General features: G+C 33.7%; 1 protein-coding gene across 3 annotated transcripts in view; it reads left to right on the top strand.

Moving 5' to 3' along the window:
* The first annotated feature begins 9,815 nt into the window (after positions 1-9,815).
* LOC149024645 (Ubiquitin-like superfamily protein) overlaps positions 9,816-18,935 on the top strand; it is a 40,219-nt gene continuing 31,099 nt past the window's right edge. For all 3 annotated transcript variants that reach the window (XM_089144862.1, XM_089144861.1, XM_089144860.1), the window contains exons 1-4: positions 9,816-9,953; positions 10,047-10,131; positions 10,218-10,276; positions 10,400-10,533. In XM_089144862.1, coding sequence (XP_089000988.1) covers positions 9,951-9,953; positions 10,047-10,131; positions 10,218-10,276; positions 10,400-10,533 — 281 coding nt within the window. In that variant the 5' untranslated portion in view covers positions 9,816-9,950. The remainder of the gene's footprint in view (positions 9,954-10,046; positions 10,132-10,217; positions 10,277-10,399; positions 10,534-18,935) is intronic.

Below are 18,935 nucleotides of genomic sequence, written 5' to 3'. Positions count from 1 at the left end.
CTACAACACCAAATTCAATATGAATGAGAAACTCAAAAGAAGATTAAACAAAATTTAGAACTAACCTCATTGGGGAACAATTCATCAAAGTTGAAGTCATCAAACTCTGAAGGACGAGGATTGACTTGACAAATGTGATCTGTCATCCAATCACACACAGTACCAAAAGAATCTTCAATATATTGAAAGTTGCCAGGGTCATTAACATCATCAAAGCCTTCAAAAACATCTGGAATTCCTTCCCAATATTTGTATGGTTCTTCAGGACTTTGACCAAGATTGATCTCCACAGTAACATTATTAAAATCTTCTGATTTTGGTCCAGGTTGCTCGAAAAAATCACCTTGGGATCCAAGAACTGCATTCTCGTTTGAAACTTTGTTTCCAAGTGAGGATTGGGAAGAAGTAGTACTCATATGCAGTTCCTCGTTTTCCATGCTTGGAACTCCATTGCTGCTGCTTGTGGCAGAAGGTGTCTCTGGAGGAACGTTACTAGAATTCGACTTGGAAGAAGAACGATGCTTCTGTAGAAGAGAGAAATTTACTATATTTCATTCAAAAGAAAGAGAAACAAATTCTATTAATATTATATATAATCTGAAAGAAAGAGGAAAAAAAACCGTTCATGCATACATGTAGATGATCTGAAATTTGCTTTCTTGTCAGCCCAGCTACGTTCATCAACTCAAGAATATTCTTCGGAGTAGATCCTAATTAGCAACAAGAGAAAGAAAGAATAAATTTGTAGAAATACAAATCAAAGAAAAAGTATATATAGTTATTATTTTTGGAGATGGAGTTCATACGCTTAGGGCCTAATGAGTCGATGACATCCACGAACCGTTGGTGAAGTTCCTTAGTCCAGCTCATCCTCGGGTGCGATTGCTTTGCAGTAGAATTCATTTTGTTATGATTTTTCTTGTCATCCTCTTTTTTGGGTTTATATGCATTGAATTGTTCTTGGAGCTACACATAGCAAAATTAGTAATCAAACTTTGATTTCAAATATCAGAGAATAGCTATAATCACAAACATGCAAAAAAAATGACACAAAATTTGTGGTGTTGTGATTTAATTTTTTTTTTCCAACATAGTTTTCAAATCTTGACGAAGTAAAAGATGTAGCAGATGTGCAAAGTCCCCCCCCCCCCTTTTCAAAATGGGTGTTTTGGGGGGGGGTGGGGGCTTTTACTTTTTAGTTCGTTTAAAAATATGAAAAATTAAGTAGATGCCCATGGTCCCTCCACTTTTTTTTTTATTTTTGTTCCTTCTTTTTTTTTTTTTTTTTTTTTTTTTTTTTAAACCCACCACCACACATAAAGTATATTTTTTACATCCTTTTTGTTATAAATAATATTTATTATGGATGTCCATTACCCCAAAGAGATTGTACTTCCAATTGAAGATCTCAATTACCTCAGGATGCAATATTGGTGAAGATCACAACCATCTCATTACACAATATTGACAGTCAATATTTCCATTCTATGCACCTTCTATCTTGGGCGGCAATCTATCTTTCCATATCAAGAATATCTTATTGTGTGCAAGAATCATATATTGTATTTCCATATCAGAGTAGATGCTCCTTCTACTATAAATATGTAATGCACTCAACTGAATGAATGACTTCGATTGAACTCATCTTGTCTTTCTTCTTTGTATCTAATATATTTTCTCTTTATTTTATAACACGTTATCATGCACGATTCCGCTCGAAGAACGAATCCGCTCGCAAGTATTGCGTTTTGAGAAGAAAGACAATGAACTATGTATCATTATGTTTTCTATTCCAAAGTAAAAAGAATGATCGACCTCCTCGCACGTTTTTGTAAACAATGGAGTTTACCTTGTCCATCTTGAAATGTAAGTGCATCATGATAAAAGGTATGTGTTTTATTGAATATAAGAATCAATCAAATAATAAGATATTATGTTGCTTTAATGATTGTGGTTTTATTTATTGTATATAGTGGCTGCTAGCTTTGCACCACAAAGATTGTTAAATGCATCTGAAGTTCCAAGATTTGAAATTGTAAATAAATACAGTTTTACAGATGCACATGAAGTTGCAAGATTTGAAATCTGTAAATAAGTACAGTTTCACAGATGCACTTGAAGTTGCAAGATTTGAAAGCGTAGAATAAGATCTGATTCTGAGATGCACTTGAAGTTGCAAGATTTGAAAGCTGTAAATAAATCCGATTCTATGAGATGCACATGAAGTTGCAAGATTTGAAACTGTAAATGAATACGATTCTGAGATGCACATGAAGTTGCAAGATTTGAAACGTAAATAAATACTGATTCTACGATGCACATGAAGTTGCAAGATTTGAAACGTAAATAAATACAGTTACAGTAGTTTTTGGAAATTAATTCTCTTTTGAAATTATAAGGAGAAAATATTATTCATGAAAATATCCCAGCAAATTTTCAAGTTTCAGATTTGTTGTTACAATAGTAATATTGTAAAAGGAGTTTTAAGAAATACTCTGAATGATATCATGCCTATTTGTGGTGAGTAAAATAATGGACTATTAATGAAAAGTCATGAAGCTCGTCTTATTGGTTCTGTTCCATTCCCTGAAGTGAATGCAACAATTCATGATATGCCTGAAAGAAGGCAAAATTAAAATTATAGTCATGACTGTGAAAGAGGATGATACAAAAGACGAAATAATTACCGTCATTATTATGGAAATAAATAAGAGAATAATAAAGATTCTCAATATAACAATTCAATGAGTGAAGATAATATTTGTTACCAATGTGGTATGAAAGCCATTAGACATGTATCTGTCATACTCCACAATATTTAATTAAGCTTTGTCAAGCCTTAATTAAAGAAATAAAAATAATGTGGAGATAAATTAGATTTTCCAAAATCATGATACTTGAGCAATTTTTGCCTATAAAAGGAATGATTTTGATGGCCTCACATATACTACATATCTAGATGCTGCAAACTTCTTTGAAGATAATAGTTGAAGATTTGATTATGTAATTCTTTTCTCTTCAAATCTCATCTCATATGTTAGTTTATCTTAAATTTAATCTTTTTCTTCTATAAATTTTTTTTATTGACTTTCTATATATCTTTTAATATATTTTGTTTCATTTTGATGAAGAATGTGAATATTCTCTTATATGCTGTGACGCATATTATACTGAGAGAAAAATATACATATTTCTCTTATTTGATGATACGGAAGCCAATGTTCATATAAAATCGGTAGTACAACATTGATTGGAAGCTCCGGAAGAACTAATCTATTATTATCTGGGAGATAAAATTGGTTATAAATAATTCATTATTTTGTAGTAAGTCTCAAAGAAACTTATTAAGTTTCAAAGCTATTTGCCAAAATTATTATCGATTGAGACTACAAATAATGGTATAAGTAAATATCTATACAAAGTTATTAGATATTTCTCCCAATTTGTACTACACGAATATCGCATGGTTGAAACACATGCTTGGGTAAATCAAATGAACATTGATTCCAATAATTTTATTATTTGGCATGACCGGTTGGACCATACCGGATCAAGTATGATGCGAAAAATTATTGAAAATTCAATTGTCATCCATTGAAGAACCAGAAGATTCTTCAATTAAGTGAATTTTCTTGTATTGTTTGTTCTCAAGAAATATTTATTATTAATATTCACCAGCTAAAGTTGAGATTGAACATTCTACGTTTTTGAAACGTATAGAGGGTGAAATGTATGGGCCCATTCACCCATCATGTGGACCATTCAGATAATATATGATTTTAATAGATGCATCTATAAAGTGGTCACATGTATGTTCATTATGAACTCGCAATTTGGTGTTTGCGAGATTGTTTGCTCAAATAATGAGATTAAGAGCATAATTTATGAATTATAAGATAAAGACAGTTTGTCTTGATAATGTTTGGTGAATTTACATCTCGGGCTTTATGATTATTGTATAACAACCGATATCACAGTTGAATAGCCCTATTACTCATGTTTATATCCAAAATGGTTTGGTAAAATTATTTATTAATTGTCTCCAATTAATTGCTAAACCATTGTTTATGAGAACAAAGCATCATTTGTACGCATCGGGCCAAAAGGTTGTCATAAATTCTCCCTATTACAATTGGCTTATGGTCAGAAACCAAATATTTCTCATCTTAAAATTTTTGGATGTGCGGCTTATGTTCTAATTGCTCCACCACAAATAGCACAAAGATGAGTTCCCAAATAAAGTTGGGAATATATGTTGGATATAAATCTCCTTATATAATGCAATATATTGCCAATGATAGGAGATTTATTTAATGAATTAGTTTTTCCAACATGAGGGGGAGAGAATAAACAGTTGGAAAAAGAGATTGATTGGAATGCATTATCACTATCTCATTAGATCCTCGCACTGAGCACTGTGAATTTGAAGTTCAAAGGATAATGCAATAAATATTGTGAATCAACTGCCAAATTTGCTGACCTGCTAAGAGTTACTAAATCTCATATTCCAGTTTGTAAATGCTCCAATTAGAATTGATGTCCCAAATAGGACAATCTATCGTGCAAATGAAATTAAACCACGTTTAAAACGTGAAAGATCAATCGGTTCCAAGGATAAAATCCTAGAAAAGGAAAGGAGCAAATGATCAAGATGGTCATAATATGGAGACAATTGATTATGAAGATCCTGAAGACATAACTTTCTATAAAACCCCAGAAGAGGTTCAGGTACCTGAAAATAATGAAGAGATCTCGATTAGTTATATCATTGCAGGAAAAAGATGGAACCGAAAAGATAAAGTTGTCGACAACATTTTTGTATATTATGTTATTGTTGAAATAATACATCAAGACGAGGATCTTGAATATAAATTTGTTGATAAATATAAATCAAGAAATGATTGGCCAAAATGTAGGGACGCAATTCAAGCGAAATTGAATTTGCTTGCAAAATAAAGTTTTTGGACATGTAGTCCAACATCTGAAGGTATAAAGCCAGTGGGGTACAATTGAGTTTTCTGCGAAAAAATGAAATGAGAAAAAGAATGAAATCGTGATATATAAATCATGAATTATGGCACAAGAATTTTCGCAGATGCCTGGCATAGATTACATGGAAACATGTTCTCTTGTGGTGGATGCAATCACCTTCAGATATCTTATTAATCCGGCAACGTATATGAAAATTTTGACATGCGTCTAATGGATATTATTACAGCCTATTTATATGGCTCACTCGAGTGTGAAATATATATGAAAATCCTGAAGGATTCAAAATGACTCGAAGCATATAAAAATTCCTAGGAAGTTTGTTCAATAAGACTTCAAAGATTATCAAGGCATATATGGTAATCTCCTTAGTGGATATTTACTAAATGAAAAGCATAAAAATGATCCAATTTATTATTGTGCCTTTATTAAAGGATATGGATCTAATTTTAGTAAGTATATATGATGATGATTTAAATATCATCGAAACTCTGAAGAGTTTCCAAAAGCAATGAGATTATTTTAAGAAAGTTGAAATGAAAATCTTGAAAAGACAATGTTTTGTCTTGATTTGTAAATTGAGCATTTGACAAATGAAATATTCGTTCATCAATCAACTTATATAGAGAATATTTTGAAGAGATTTTATCTAGATAAAATACATCCATTGAGTACCCCAATGGTTGTGAGATCGCCTCAATATAAAGAAAGATTTATTTCGACCCCAAGAAAACAGTGGAGAATTTCTTGGTCCTGAAGTACCATATCTGAGTACAATTGGGGCATTAATGTATCTTGCTGATAATACACAATCGGATGTAGCATTTTCTATAAGTGTATTAACAAGATTTATTTATTCTCCAATACGAAGACACTGAAATGTTATAAAACATATATTTCAGTATATTCGAGAAATTATTGATATGATATTATTTTATGAATGTGGATATCAACTTACTAGTTTTGCAGATGCAGGATATTTATCTGATCTACATAAAACTAGATCTCAAACATGCTATTTATTTTCAAGTGAATGTTAGTTATTTTATATTTGGTTAAGATCAATGATACAATACATTCATGAAGCATGCAATCTTCTACTAGAAGAAGGAACTTCAACAATATTATATGAAGATTATGCTGCATGCAAAGCTCAATTGAAGGGATGATACATCAAAGAAGATAGAACAAAGCATATTTTACCGAAATTCTTCTTCACTCTTGATCTTCAATGAAATGGTGAAATATATGTTCATTGAATTCGTTTAAGTGATAAACTTGACAGATTTATTTATTGAAGTGTTGCCTACTTCAGATGTTGAGAAGTTGGTATATGATAATGGAATGTACGTATTCAAAGATACTCAATGATGTTATCATCAGGGGGAGTAAAATACGTGCTGCACTCTTTTTCCCTTAACCAAGGTTTTGTCCCACTGGGTTTTCCTTGTAAGGTTTTTAATGAGGCAGCTACCAATACGTATTATTTAGATATGTATACTCTTTTTCCTTCACTAAGATTTTTATCCCACAGGGTTTTTCTTAGTAAGGTTTTAACGAGGTACATTATCTATTGATGGACATCCAAGGGGGAGTGTTATAAATAATATTTATTATGGATGTCCATTACCCCAAAGAGATTGTACTTCCAATTGAAGATCTCAATTACCTCAGGATGCAATATTGGTGAAGATCACAACCATCTCATTACACAATATTGACAGTCAATATTTCCATTCTATGCACCTTCTATCTTGGGCGGCAATCTATCTTTCCATATCAAGAATATCTTATTGTGTGCAAGAATCATATATTGTATTTCCATATCAGAGTAGATGCTCCTTCTACTATAAATATGTAATGCACTCAACTGAATGAATGACTTCTGATTGAACTCATCTTGTCTTTCTTCTTTGTATCTAATATATTTTCTCTTTATTTTTTTTTTTTTTTTTTTTTTTTTTTTTTTTTTTTTTTTTTTTTTTTTTTTTTTGTCTTCTCTCTTTTTTTTTTTTTTTTTTTAATTTTTTAAAAAAATATTTTTTGTTTTTTTTTTTTTTTTTTTTTTTTTTTTTTTTTTTTTTTTTAATAAGTTTTGTTTTTTTTTTTTTTTTTTTTTTTTTTTTTCTCTCTCCCCGAAGGGGAGTATTTTTTTTTTTTTTTTTTTTTTTTTTTTTGGAGGCCTGTGGGGGTTTTTTCTGAGATGATTTTTTTTTTTTTTGTTTTTTTTGTTTTTGTTTTCCCCCCGTTTTTTTTTTTTTGTTCAAAATAATTAAAGAAATTAAAAATAAAGAGAAAAAAATGCTGCGAGTTTCAACTTGCAACACACTCTAACTTACCTCTATACCTAATTTTATCTTTCCTCCTTGAACTCTTTTTATACGATAGTTGTCCATTTCTTTCTTAGTTTACAATTTGCAAATGAAATATTTTTTTTACTGTGAGAGGATAAAACTAAACATGAAGAGGCACTAGCTATTAGGAGTGATAAGCATGATTTTTCATCATTTCCCTAATTGTCTCTCATTTGAATTCTTTCCATTCATCATTCCTTCAATTCGAATTCTTTCCATACCATCTCAACCTTCCATTTCATCAATATCCTAATTTGGCTTTGGCTTGATTGGTTTCTCTATTAAATCATTTCCATACATTGTATTACCATACAAAGATTTCCATGTATTATATTTCCATACAAACATTTTCATATATTGTATTTTCATGTTTTATATTTTTCTTTTATTGTTCATGGTTGCCTAACAGCATATGATGTATGCTGCCTATATATTTGAGGTTCTCTCATATGAAATCATTCAATCATTTTTCCTATTGAGGTTATGTCTTAATATTAGCAGGTTCTTACAGTTTTGACTTGCTTCAAACTTTTTAAAATCCTAATCATTATCCGGCATAACCTAGCGTGACCCAAACCTTAATTTTTCTGACCCAATATGGGCAACACTCAACCTTGTATTTGACATTAATCCTTATCTAGAGTCACTTTAACTTGGTCCTAATTTCTGAGAGGAATAAAGGTGTACAACCTATATGTGGTATTCATGTTTATATGATAATTTTTTTTTTTGACATCCATCTACTTTTTTATATGACATAAAGTAGGTGAAATGTTCTATCTATTTGATGCAAATGTCTCTATTGTGTACCCTAGTTCAAAAAGAAATAAAGTTTTTATTTTTTATTTTTTTATTTTTTTAGAAAGCAATAAGTTTTTTTTTCCTATCTTTTCTTTTTCTCTTTCAAGACTTTGTGAATGTAGATGGAGGAAAAATTATTAAAGAAATAGAACTAAGGAGAAAAGAATGCTCTACAACTTTCTTCCTATATTTGATTTTTTTTCTTCCTCCTACAAAATGAGACATCTCCTTGTGGGAAGATTGAAATATACACGAAGGAGCATTCAACTTGGGTTGTTGGACTTATTAAAATGCTAATTATAACCTTAAATACCCTAATTTGATCCTAACATGATTGTGTTGGACTTGGTTGGGCAACACTCAACCTTGACCTTATCTTAATCAAAGTCCACCTTGACTTGACCCTAACCCACCCTCATGACCAAGATTTTGATTCTAAAGCCTATTTGCTGATTTGGGCAAGTTCAGACTATTAAGGGCAAACTTGAATCGATAAGCGCTAGCGTATGCTGAAGTTGAGAAGAACATTTTAACAATGAATTTATATAAAAGTACTATAATGGTAGAAACATATTTTTGTTAGGAGAAACACCCTACCTAATATTAAGGCACTAAGTGCCTTCAATGGCTCATTGTTCCTAGGGAGATTCATTCTGTTTTGTCATTGTCTATTCCCTTCATCATTTTTCAGTATAATTTAAGAAAGTTAGGTATCAACCATACGCTATGAAAGCTATCAAAAAAAAAAAAAATGTATCATCATACAATAGTACTTCTATCACTGCAAAGTGCAAGAAAGATAAAGGTATGCACCTTTCGAGAAAAAAAAGCTATGGAACCTCACTCTTCCTTTGGAGGTTGTTCCATTGTTGGAATTTGTAATGTAATATGTACAATAATCTAATTTAACCAAATTACCAAGCTTTGCCAATTCATATACATTCATTTTTTATCCAACTTATATTGGGGCTAAATCTCAAACTCAATAAGACAATAAAAAGAGAAAAACAAATCTTCAATACCTGTAAATTTGGATCAATTGGACAATTTTTCTCCATCGATCGGTGGTATCAAAGTCTGCCAAAATATCTGCAAGTAAAATTGATAAAAGGGCACAAGCTAATGAAACAACAAAAATATATTTAACTAATAGTAGACTCTCTCACATTTTAGGAGAATGATCAAAAAAAGAGGAAAAAAAATACATAGATAACAAAGAAAAAGAAAATAAAAATGATGACATGTATATATACTAGCTTTTGGTTGAATACATATACTATTCTACATAGGAGAAACTAAAATTTTGAAGTGGAAGATGGAAGGTTTCCTACCCTAAAGTAAAAAGGGTATGTTAATAAGTGCGATGCACTGTTTAGAAAAAATTTTTTAACAAATCTAATAGATTTGATTTCATGATAAGATCAAATAATTCAATGGATTCAATACTTTCCCCCATCTCTTATTCCTTATAACCCCTTTTTTTTTTGGGCCAACAGTAAGCAATTTCATTAAGAGGAAAATCGTTACCTAAAGCCAATGGCACTGACCATGCTAGGAAAACCGATATCTAAATCCATAGGCCGGGTTTATTGGGTGGACCGTGGAGATGAACCGACTGATAAAATCTGTGGACCACTCGACCCAGGTCGCCTGTGGCCACTTCAAGCCGGAATGAGTCGGGCACCGCAAATCCCCGCCTTTATTTAGATTTTCAGAATCGTCTGGGTTTGCAGTCGATAATAAGATCAAGATAGTGTCTTTTAGCTAAATAGCAGACGACGATTTGCATCCTTCGAATCTGTGAAAATGGTGAAACCCTTACTATCTTGGTAGATTCATTTTTCATTTGGCTTATTCTTTAAAGGTATACAGTTTTGAATTCTCTTTCTTTTCTGTTTGCAGGATAAATCTGCTGAGGAAGAAGAACTTGAGCCCTTATTCGACTATACTCGAGTTCAGCCGATTGATATATCATCTCTTGAAGAAGGTAAGAACTTCGTCTTTCTTTATTTAATTTTCGAATTTGGTAGGATTGGATTACTTAGATTTTCTTTGCTTCTTGCTATTCTACAGAGGACTGTTATGAAGCTCCCTTTCCGAAAAGGAAGAAGTTTTCTCAAGCGCCTATCATTGTAATGGTTTATTTCCCTTAGTGTTTTAATATGTTTATTCAGTACGTCATTTCTGCTTTCGATCTTGGATTTGCATTTGTGTTACATGTTTGGGTTTCTAGAATGTCTTTTAATGGTTGTTAGGATGAAAAGGCGAGTAAAGGCCCGGACATTGTAAATCTTGAAGATGAAAATGAAGAGGATTGGCTTCCACCTCCTCCGAAAGTTTCAGATGCCGCTAAAAATTTTGAAGAGGACTCCACTATAAAGCAGTTGAGGTATAAATACATATGGGCTGCGTCTTGCGCACCTCTCTCTCTCTCTCTCTCTCTTTCTCATGTTTGGGTGTGCGCTGCTTTTATTGATGCAAATATGTGAGGATGCACTCATCAAGTCAAAAAGTGAATAGTCTGATGGATATGGCAACAACATTTCTCTTAATCATCTTGTATTATCTAAAATGTAAAACAATGAAAAAAAAAGGAATCTTTAATTCACATTTTCCCCCTAGAAATATTACTGCTTTCAGATTACATTTTTTCCCTAGAAATATTACTGTATTCAGATTCATAAAGCACCCAAAACCGAGGTATAGGCCATAGTTAAAGTTCGCAAGTAAAGACTAAATGTATACAAAAACCTAAGGCTTTATTCACTGTAATACAGTTTATAAGCCCTCTTAGCCTGATTGGCTATCTAACTTTTTTTTTTGGGCAAGAGGAACTAGTTTCAAAATATTCATCCATAACTTACTCTTCAATACATCTAACTATGGTAATAGGAAGTTATTTGAACCATTGGCAAACCTTCGTCCTTGATGGCAAACTCAAGCTCCATAAAGAGCATCTTGGAAGAAATCCTTAAGGGGTTGATCAGGGGCTTTCACTGTGGCATTCTCCTTATGATTATGGATGGCCTGATGGTCCAAACAGGATTCTTGTGAATCAACAACAACAGAAGCCTTGTCCCAACTAAATGGGGTTGATTACATGGATTTTGCCTTCCAATGAGCTCTGCTTGAGGCTATACTAGATACAAGGCCTAAACTATGAGTATCCTTTCTCACCACTTCTCTTAAGGTCATCGTAGCTCTGCCCCTAGCTCTTCTAATTTCGTTGGTTGGATTAAATTGCTGCTTTATTTAGGGATATTTACAAGCTTCAGTTGAACATGGCCGTGCCACCTCAAACAACTTTCTTGTAGCTTATCATTTATTGGAGCTACTTCTAGACCAGCTCTAATATGATCATTCCTTATCTTATCCTTCCTAGTTTTGCCACTCATTCATCTTCTTGATTTCTGCTAAACTGAGTTTATCTATATGATGCTTCTTCACGGCCAAACACTCTGCACCACACATCATAGCTGGTGTATGGTGGTTCTTGTGAATCAACATCCAAGATAAAACGGTCCCAGATGCCTCTCTTGTAGTGTCACTGTAATAATCTACTTGGCCATGTTGGGACATTCAGAATTATGCCCAAATGGACATGACACCGGATGATTGAGGCAGTGATGCAAATCCAAAGACCTCCATCTGCATCTTCAAGAAGCTGCTGTAGTAGTACTGGTGATTGTATTAGTAGTCTTCTATACCTAGTCTTACTTCAGTATTTATTCCAATTCAGTGGAACCCTCATTCTGTGACTGTCTATTGTAATTCGACGGAACCCTGGTCCAAGCTGGCTCCGTGGGTCTAGTTAGGTCTAATTTAATTGTCGTGTGACTCATTGAAAATCACATGATCCCCTTTAATTTTAATTAGTTCATTAAACCTTTTCTACACCTGCCTGGATGGGAGGGATGCAAATCTGTTTTAAATTTGTTATTCAAGTCAGTTAGGGTAGTTCTACTTATCAGAAAGAAAAAGGAAAAAAATGTTTTGGTAGTTCTATGCCTGCTATTCTATTTCTAATTCTGTTTTAAGCCATAGTTAAGTCCTATTTAGTCTTAGGACTTCAGAAAGGCAGATTAGCCCTATATATACCCCACTTGATTGGGGTGAATAAACCATTTCAGTTTATGTTAGTTTGTTTGAGCAAATTCTTGTGCAATAATGGTTTTTGTGTGGAGTAGCTACTACTGGTGTTTAAAGTCCAGTTTCAATAGGGGTTCATTGTCCTAGAGGAAGACATTCATGGTGTTTGAACCCTAGCTTCTCCTTTTTGACTGTGGAGTCTTCAACCAGATCTGCCATACAAGACTGCTGCTTGGTGCATTAATAAGGAAAGCCTGTTCCTGTCCCTGTTTCTTCTTCTTTTCTGTTTTATTTTTGAAGCTTCATCAAATCCCTTCAAGTAGCTGTAACCCTAACCTGTTCTATCTACCATTCTAGCATATCCCTCCACCCCTCCCCCCCCCAAAAAAAAAAAAAAAAAAAAAAAAAAAAAAAAAAAAAAAAAGAGAATACCTCCATGTTTGAACCACAATTTTATCACAGCAATTCCACTCTTTGATCCGAACTTCTGATCAGTAAACCATTACCTAAAGCACGTCAACCCTAATTTCATATTAACTTTAACTTTTTGCAGATTCAGTTTATGTAGTTCCACCATCAGAAATAGCTGTGACTTCTAGAAAGCCTTGCTTTCCATCTTGCCTCAGACTTAAACCTAACTACTGTCCTAAACTCTCAGCCTTTATAAACTGTAAAATCAGAACACACTTCCTGCCATCAGTTTTGGCAATAAGTTGGACTGAGACTTTTGCCATCAGGTTAGACACTTGAACCAGTTACTTTTCATTGGCACCTTCAAAGCCCTAAAAACCAGGAAACGGTAAGTGTTTGTTTGGTTAGAGAGGAGGGTGGGGTGGGATTTTGGTGGAAATGGGATCCACATATTAGTGGTGTAAAAGACAAGGAAGGTAGAGTTAAGAAAAGTTAACTCTTCTATTACATTTCCACTCCATGGGCTTGTTTGGTTAGTATGAGAGAAGAAAATTTTGATGAAGATGGGACCCACAAATTGTTGTTCTCAATTTTGCCCTCTACCTCTTTTTTATATTTTTTATTAATAGAAATTTTGATGTGGGAAGAGACGTAGGATTCCTTTCAAATTTCCATCAATTTGGTGGGACTTTATGGGGAGATGGGGGTGGCAAAGCTTTGTGCCACATAGGCAGACAAACCAAAAGTTAGATGTCTTTTCTGTTCTACTAACATTTCCACCCCATTCAAAGTTTCAAACAGACAATCCAAAATGTCTGTGGGGTGGGAAAGTTCGTATAACTATCCCATAACATTTCCACTCCACTACAAAACCCCTCTACACAAATGGCTCCTAATTCTCTTTATATAGTTGGTTTTGTTCTAATTGACTTGGTAACATTAGCCCCTTGCTAACCCAAATCATTCTAAGGCTACTTCAGATGGCAAAGAGAAAACTATGTTGGAATTGCTTCAAACTTGTTAGATAAATTGGCCTTTTATCTTTTCCCTAGTATAAGAATGAAAGGATGCCACTAAGGCCACAAGACATGCTCAAACACCGTGTCTTTTCCTATAGACATGTTTGTTGATCATTCAAATATGTATTCCTATTTATCACACCTATTGGTCTAGGTGTCTATAATCGTTTAGGGAAAACACAACCCTCTAATAACAAACCTTTTATAAAATGAAACTAATGCTTCTAGTCATTTTATCTTAAAATAATTTAAAATTCTAAAAATTTCCATGTGAGTCACAATATTCAAAACTATTGGCATACCGAATTGAGCATATAGGGAATAGTAGTATGTGCAATTGCAATTGTTTTTCAGAATGGGATCTACATTAGGTTTGCAATCTTGCTACATAGTTTGAGAGAATCAGATTTCTTGAATCTTTTATCTTTGGAGTAACAATTGACTTATCATCCACCTCCTACCATTCGATTTATTTAATTTCAATGTAGAACTTGTAACACAACTATTAGTAACTCTTTGGTATCATCCTACGTATTTACATTTTCCGGACAATATTTTTTAAAATGTCCTTGCTTGCCACTTGTGAAATTTCTTGAAATTCTTCCCTTTTCTTGTTAGAATAAGAACTTTGCACCATAAATAATTTGGATTTATCTTTCTATGAGATCTCTTTTCTTGTTCTAGGGCTAAGAAAGTTGGTGAAATGTTAGATGTAGTCAAGTAATTATGGTGACTATGCAAGCCCATGAAGAACAGAAACTATCAATAATGGTAGAAACATTTTGTTTACCTGGGATCATACCAAGTACTATAATCTCAACGGTAGGATAGTCTACTGATTGATTTGTTCACTTATATCAGCATTTTCAGTCATACTAGAACTATTACATTTTCAAGTAACATTTTTACATTTTTCTTAGACTTGCCTTTAGCATTGCATAAATATAATAGGGTAAGGCCGCATACATTTGGCCCTTCCTAGACCTTGATAAATGTGGGAGCCTTGTAGGGGTGAAAATGGATCGTATTTAAGTCGAATAGTGGCAATACCATACCCTCATCCTATTATACTTGGAAGGATTCTGATAACATCATATTGGTTTTCAGATGGGTTTAATCCGATTTGGATGATATTCAGATAGTGTTTTCCCCCCTTCTCTTGAATGGTATGAATGCAGATTGAGTTCAAATTTTCAACCACCCGTTGACATCTTTACCATTTTATTGGTGAGGGTTAGGGTTAAGATTTGAGATTCTAGCAACTTTCTCTTCTTCTACTCTTCTTAGTCTTCCATTTTCTTGTACTGCATTTGGTTTATATGATTCTGTAGAATGTGGTCTTTTAAGAACACGATTGTGAGGATGATGTTCTAGAGAATCATGTCAAAACTGTTTGGTTACTCTAATTCTGTCTAGAGATTCTTCCTGAAAACTGTATGGTTGGCATAACACTGACGTGTGATTCTTCCTGAATAACTGTTTGGTTACCATAGTTCTGTCAGGTGATTCTGTCTAAATAATTATTTGGTTAGCTTAATTCTTTCAAATGATTCTCCCTGAATAAAATCTAAAGATGTAAGCAGTACCAGCAGGGAAAGGGTAACAAAAATACTAGAGGAACAATAATCAACCAAAACCCTGGAAAAAAAGTAGTCATCATTTCAAAATTCAGCCAAACCATTTCAGAGAATATTATGAAGAATAATTAGAGAAATTATGAATCCAGCAAGGAAACTGGGAGCTGCAAACAATAGAAAGAATTCTATGCAAGGCTTCCAATCTACCTATTCCCTAGGAAAAATTAAAACTGACATAAAGAGAGAAACCAACCTGCAGATGAACGGCCTCCAAGAAACTAAATCCTTTCTCCTTCTAAATGGAGACTTTCTTGAAAACTGAAACAACGAAGCGGCTTCTGACCAGAGAGGAGAGGAGAGAACCAGTCTTGAAAATGAATAAACACCTTACTCAGCTACTGTGCCCATTAGGTTTTTTGTTTTTTCTTCATGTGAGCCAATAAAGAGGAATATGAAACAGTCAGGTTGTCTGACTCAACTGTTCAGTTTTTTGTGGTAAGCATTAAATATAATAAGGAAATAAATGTACATAAGTGGTAGTTGGCACTTGGCACTTTAACGAAGACAAACTCCTGATTGCGAGATTCGTTGCAGAGACTTCAACAAGCCTGGTTGAGGGAAGTTTGACCAGACCAGCCTCGTTAGATTACAACCCACATCTGCAAAATTAAAGAAACTTATGACTGATTGTTTGGCTTGGGTTCTCGCAGAAGATAACACGGAGAGCCAAAAGGGATTTCTTGGATCTGACCTTCAAAGCAACTGGTTTCCTCTTCACCTTTGCTGGATATGTTTTGGTCCGTAGATTTCACTGACGATTGACTCTCCTCTATTCTGAACTGCTGCATACACCTGCACTTACCCCAAAGTCTGGGCACAGCAAGAGGGTAAAAATTGTGGCAAAACAGGACAAACTTGAAACTGCTATTTATCATCCCCCCCCCCCCCCCCCCCAAAAAAAAAAAAAAAAAAAAAAAAAAAAAAAAAAAAAAAAAAAAAAAGAAAAGAAAAGAAACTTGAAATTGCCAGCATCAGTTTTGGATTCTCTAAAGCTCCTTTTGGTATAGTTTAAATTTATGATGTTTTTGACCTATAAACAAAAATAAATGTATTTCATATGATTTATACCCCAGTTTCTCATTAAAATAAATTGATTACACACAAAGTCATAAATAGATCAGGGCTGTTTATGATGTATCACCCTGAACTGTTAATTTTTGTTTATCCGGGTTCCATTAATGAACATGTGTAGAATTACTAAAGTAGAGTAGAAAGGTAAAATTACAAAAAATTAGAATGAAAACTTGTTTTTCCCTCTCTTTGATCTCCACATTGCTCCCATCTTCAGTTTAACGATATTTTAGAAATATCAAAACTAGCCCAAACCAATAAAAGCAAGCCAAAACCAAAACTACAGCCGATATGTATTTTACAAGCAAAACTGAAAACCAAATTGATGATACATAATATATTATTCACCCAATGGTACCAAACGTATTTCTTGTTATGTAAGATATTATGTCTAGTAGTAACCAAACGAAAATTGTTCATCATTCATAACCTATTATCATAATTGATTATTCATAAATAGGTTAGAGACATAAATATAATTGTGCTAAAGAGAGCCTAATTAACTAGAGATGGAGAAGATGGAGATGAGTTTGTTTAGATCCCTAAAGTAGGATTTGATTTCAGATGAGACAATTCTGAGACACCGAAAAAATTCCCTAGGGCTGCTACAAGTTGCATGATATATACCATGAAAAATATGAAGGTGAACCACAATAAGAACTATAAATGCCCCATTAGCCTGCAATAATGGAGCAACCCGCCCCTTTCAACATCTCTTGTTGAGACAAAGAGGAAGATAGAAAGAGATGTTGGCTAGAGATTTTTTCTGAGCCAACAAAGAAGAGAGAGAGATGACCATACTTGAGGTCAAAGATTTTGGTCACAGGCTAGGTCTCTTTGTCAAACTTACATGACATGTGAATAATTTTAAATGAATCTGATTTTTTTTAAACCAATTTTTAAATTTTTTTTTTATTTAAATTCGAGAATCGCAATTCTTGAGAAGTACATTCTAAGAATCATCAAACCTAACTACAGTCTTAAACTTTTTTATTATTGATTTTCCTTTATTTTTATTTTAATATGAAATCTAGAAAAATAATTGCATTCTTAAGCCAAAAATTTATTAAAATAAGAAAACAAATCCAACAAGTTAACTCAATTAGATAAATTGATGGTCAGATAATAATTGGCTGCAACAGAGATTTCCATATCTGCAGCTTATCAGTACTCGGACGGATTTGGATTCTGTTAAACGGATATGGATGCATATTCAGAAGCAGATTTTGGGCATCTATTTACAGCCTCAGAGCCTTGTGCACTGAGTACGGCATTTTTATTTCCGCCTTCTTAGATTCTTAAAATTTTGGTTAAATAATTGGAAAATATTGTTTAGAGGGAAAGAGATTGCTGTTTGAACATGTTGTGCCTGTACTGTTGTATGCGCTATCTGTTGGAGTTGTATTTTTATTTTCATTGGGGCTGAATGGTAATTTTATTTGTTCTTCTGTTTAGTGTAGCCTCTGTAGGATGGAGGGCCAAGTTAAAGCTCTTAAATCAGAACAGGCTCTGTTTAGGTTTTAGGTCTTAAAAGGGGAATTGGTGCCTCGGAATTTCTAGGTTTCAGATTGGGCTGAAACTTGGTTCAAGTGTGAGAGGCTGGGGGAAGGGCTTGAATAAATTTATGGACAATTTTGATGACTGAACCTTTGTTCCTAAAATTTAGGCCACTTGAGAAGAACTAGGAATGGGTGGTCAATGAGGTTCTGTTGAGAGTTAGTTTTGGGCTTTGAATTGAGTCTAAAGGCTGTGATGAAGTTGGTGTCCTCCAAAGTTAAATGAAATATCATGGATAAAATGCGGGAAAACATGATTTGCAGATTTTTTAGGGGTTTTGGAGAAGTTAAAGGCTCAATGGAAATTAGGGTTCCAATGGGTAGATGAGCCAGCAAAGGGGATCAAGTGTAGGTCATGTTGCTGAGGTTAAGGGATCCATTTGTTTAACGAACCGATGACTTGCAGTTTTCGATTTTGAGTTTGAAATACCCAGAATTGGGAAAATTTGAGTTTCTTTTGAGGGGAAATTTCTGAGGGAAAATTTCTAGGGTTTGATGGAGGATGATGGAAGGACTTGCTGGTTCAGATCATCAGCTGAGGTAGCAGTCCTTCGGTGGAAATTTGGGGGTTTTCTAATGGAGGGATAAGGCTGGGAGCCTGGGACATCTGGGAATTTAAGAAGAATCCAGAAAACTCAAAAGAGGGGAAGAGAGGGTAGGGATGAATGGACCTGCAGACTTACCTTAGTGTTGATATGATCTTGATTCTTAATGCAGGAGCTCATTGGGATAATGATGAAAGGACTGATTGATGCAGCACAGCCATAGACCAACCCAACTCTCTTTGGGGACCCAGATGAGATGAACCAGGTCCAATTAACTTTTAGGGTTAAAAGGATATTCAATTATTTTGGGCTTGTTTTTTGGTTTATCTTCTTGTGAATCGCATTTGGGTTTTAAATAAGGATTAGGCTTACAGGTTACTTGGTTTAGAAGTTTCTGAATAAATACTCATGTAATCATCGTTTTATTTTTATGGAATAGAAAAGATGAATTAGAGCTTGAGCT

Source organism: Hakea prostrata, chromosome 2 (genome assembly GCF_041222555.1).
Source record: "Hakea prostrata isolate BN-2017 chromosome 2, UWA_Hpros_2, whole genome shotgun sequence".
NCBI classification, from domain to species: Eukaryota; Viridiplantae; Streptophyta; class Magnoliopsida; order Proteales; family Proteaceae; genus Hakea; species Hakea prostrata.
The sequence above is the reverse complement of the archived record's forward strand: the minus strand, read 5'-3'. Positions and strand labels throughout refer to the sequence as shown.